General features: G+C 38.7%; 1 protein-coding gene across 1 annotated transcript in view; it reads right to left on the bottom strand.

Moving 5' to 3' along the window:
- Positions 1-2,022: 2,022 nt before the first annotated feature.
- Positions 2,023-2,667, bottom strand: part of SLC18B1 (solute carrier family 18, subfamily B, member 1) — a 17,791-nt gene continuing 17,146 nt past the window's right edge. Inside the window, exon 13 of the mRNA XM_014939802.1 lies at positions 2,023-2,040. Coding sequence (XP_014795288.1) covers positions 2,023-2,040 — 18 coding nt within the window. The remainder of the gene's footprint in view (positions 2,041-2,667) is intronic.

Raw genomic sequence — 2,667 nt, 5'->3', positions numbered from 1 at the left:
CAGAGATAATTTGGTGGCAATACACACGCTACCTAAAAATAAATGCCTGGAGGACAGAATATGTACTTTCAGAGCAGTAACTTAGTTTTCTTAAGCTAACTGAGATAATTGCATTGCTTATTCTTCTAAATATTCAGCTCTAAAGTCAGAAAAATGAGATGTATCTTATTTTGTGCTTAGGCCAGTTCATGCTCAGCTAAACAATACAGAGAAGCCATTAGTTCAGATACCTGTTTAAAGACATCGACAAGCTGATACTTAAGATTCTTAATCAGAGTCAGATTTAAAGGAGCACAAAGAAGGATTAAAATCAGTACAAAACAGAACAAAACTGTATCTTGTCTACTCTTACCTAGATTTTGTCTCACTGACTTAGGGAAGAAGTATAAACATATTGTTTCTTTCATACCTCTCCCACAACAAAGCACTTCTTTCCTTTAGGTAACCGAAACACAGGTTAAGTACCAAATGAGCTGTCTCTAACAAAGTTCTTATATCAGGCTATGAAAAAAATACTGTGCAATCAGAGAGCTTGCAATAAGCCCAGCAATCTGTCCGACATATGCAGAGGGTGGAGAAAGAATGTGACCTTGACTGAGGGAACAAGGTGTGCTAATAAACACGACAGGGCAATGCTGAAACATAGGAGAACTGCTAACAGATGCAAAACACATCAGTCTTTTCCGTTCTGTCCCGTTTTCAGATCCCTCAGCTACTTGTCCTTTCCTCCACTACCTTTTTCAAGAGTATCAGCACTGCAGTGACATCCAAAACAAAGTCTTGCTGGCAGATATCAGCTGGAGTCTGGCCAGAAAATTTCCTTGGTCAATTAAATATTCTCTCTCCTCCTCCTGTGGGCTGAGCTTGTAGTTTGAGGAAAAGTTGCAAATAAAACTTTGTTTGTCTCTGGCATATATTTTCTCTTCGACTGGTTCTTTGTGGGTACACAAGCTTACATTTACAGTGGTTTTATTGGCAACACCTCCCTTTCGTATTTTCCTGTGGCATCATACATCTTTTCACCCACAGGATGATCTCTTCCAAACAAATGCAGGTGGTCAGGAATTTCTGTTTCCTGGCAATGCTGAACAGCTGCAGAAACCTTAGGCGTCAGTATACCTTGAAGTTTTTTTAATGTACTCTTAATTTACAACTCTTGCTTTGCTTGGACTAGAGACTTGCTTTCTCCTTTCTTTCCATTCCTAGTTCTTTCTCCCCTTGTGCTCAACACATTTCCAGAACTTCTGATTTACTTTTTCCTGCAGAGAGCTTCACAGGATCTTTCCATTTCCAGAGTAAATTTCTAAATTATTTTGGAACAGGATTCTATACGCTTCTTTTTATATCAAATCGTATCCAAAAAGCTGGTAACACTCTAACCTATGTAGCTATGGTTAGCATTAGAAGAGTTTAAACTGTATCCTAGACATTTCTCAGCCATCCCCTTTCTTGGCCAGAAGGAACCCACAAACCTTCGAAACACTCCAGAAAGTCTGTATAAGGAAGGCTGTATGAAGAACAACCTGACAGTCAACCTAAAATTGTAGAGATCTCCTGGAAACCAACATTTTAGAAAGAGTATAAGCAAGTCACGTAGCACTTAGCCATTTTTAAGATGAAATGGGTGTGCAATAACAGAACTAGCAAGCTGGCAGTGTTGTAAGAGACGAAACATTTTATAAACACAAGCATAAGAAGTTATTAGAATTTCATGAACTGCATTCCAAGAACTGAGATTGTAAATTAATTCCTACACTACCACATCAGTAGGCAACGAAAACCAAAAGAGAAAAGAACGGGATGTCTTCGTGTTCCAGGTCTCTGAAGAAAAATGCAGCTGCCATTTATTTCTCCTAAATAACTTCTTGCACTTCACAATTTAAGCAAGCTAAAGGGTTTGGTTACCATGAAGACAATAACTCACCCTCGCCTTTAATTTTACACTTCTGTAAGATGATATTACAAACATGCATAAACCCTTTTGATACCACAGAGGCCAACGAGGCTTATTTGTTCACCGGCCTAACTGGCATCATATTGCTTTGGCAACAAGAAGCTGTTAGCGAATTAATATTCCCTCTGGGATCCCAACAACACTGCTACAGTAACAAAATATTTGCTGTTGTTGTTATAAAGACATTTTTCTATCTTTCTTAGCCACAGAGTGGCAGCTTAAAAGCTCTATCTTTTGCAGGGACAGAAAGAATCAGTTCTTCCCTATCAGTTAAGGACAATTTTGAAGCAGGTCAAATTATCACCCAAATGATTTTAATTAGTTAGTGATACCTTCAAGCCTTAAACAGCTTGACTCCTTAACCTTCTCCTTTGTCTACTGTTTTGCATCTAGGTATTTCATAGAAGTCAGCAGAACATTAAGACCTAGAGTTCTTGGAGTACTTTCAAGAAGAAAGATTGGGTGTCGAATTGAGTACCTTCAACTGCAAAGTCATTAAAGGCAAATAAGTAAGAGAGGAGAAAGGACAGATGAACATCAGAAGAAATGGGACACGAAAGACTAGTTAGTTATTTGACAATTAATGATGCATGTCTTCCATTTAAGGTATCGAGCTGTTTGATCATGGGGTGTACGAGCACATCTGGATGCCGATCACCAGCGCTGTGCAGATGTCTGAGCATCACACACCTCAGAAAATAATGCACTTTCTT

This window comes from Calidris pugnax, unplaced genomic scaffold (assembly GCF_001431845.1).
Source record: "Calidris pugnax isolate Ruff unplaced genomic scaffold, ASM143184v1 scaffold87, whole genome shotgun sequence".
In the NCBI taxonomy this organism is placed as follows: Eukaryota; Metazoa; Chordata; class Aves; order Charadriiformes; family Scolopacidae; genus Calidris; species Calidris pugnax.
This window is presented reverse-complemented; position numbering and strand designations above follow the sequence as displayed.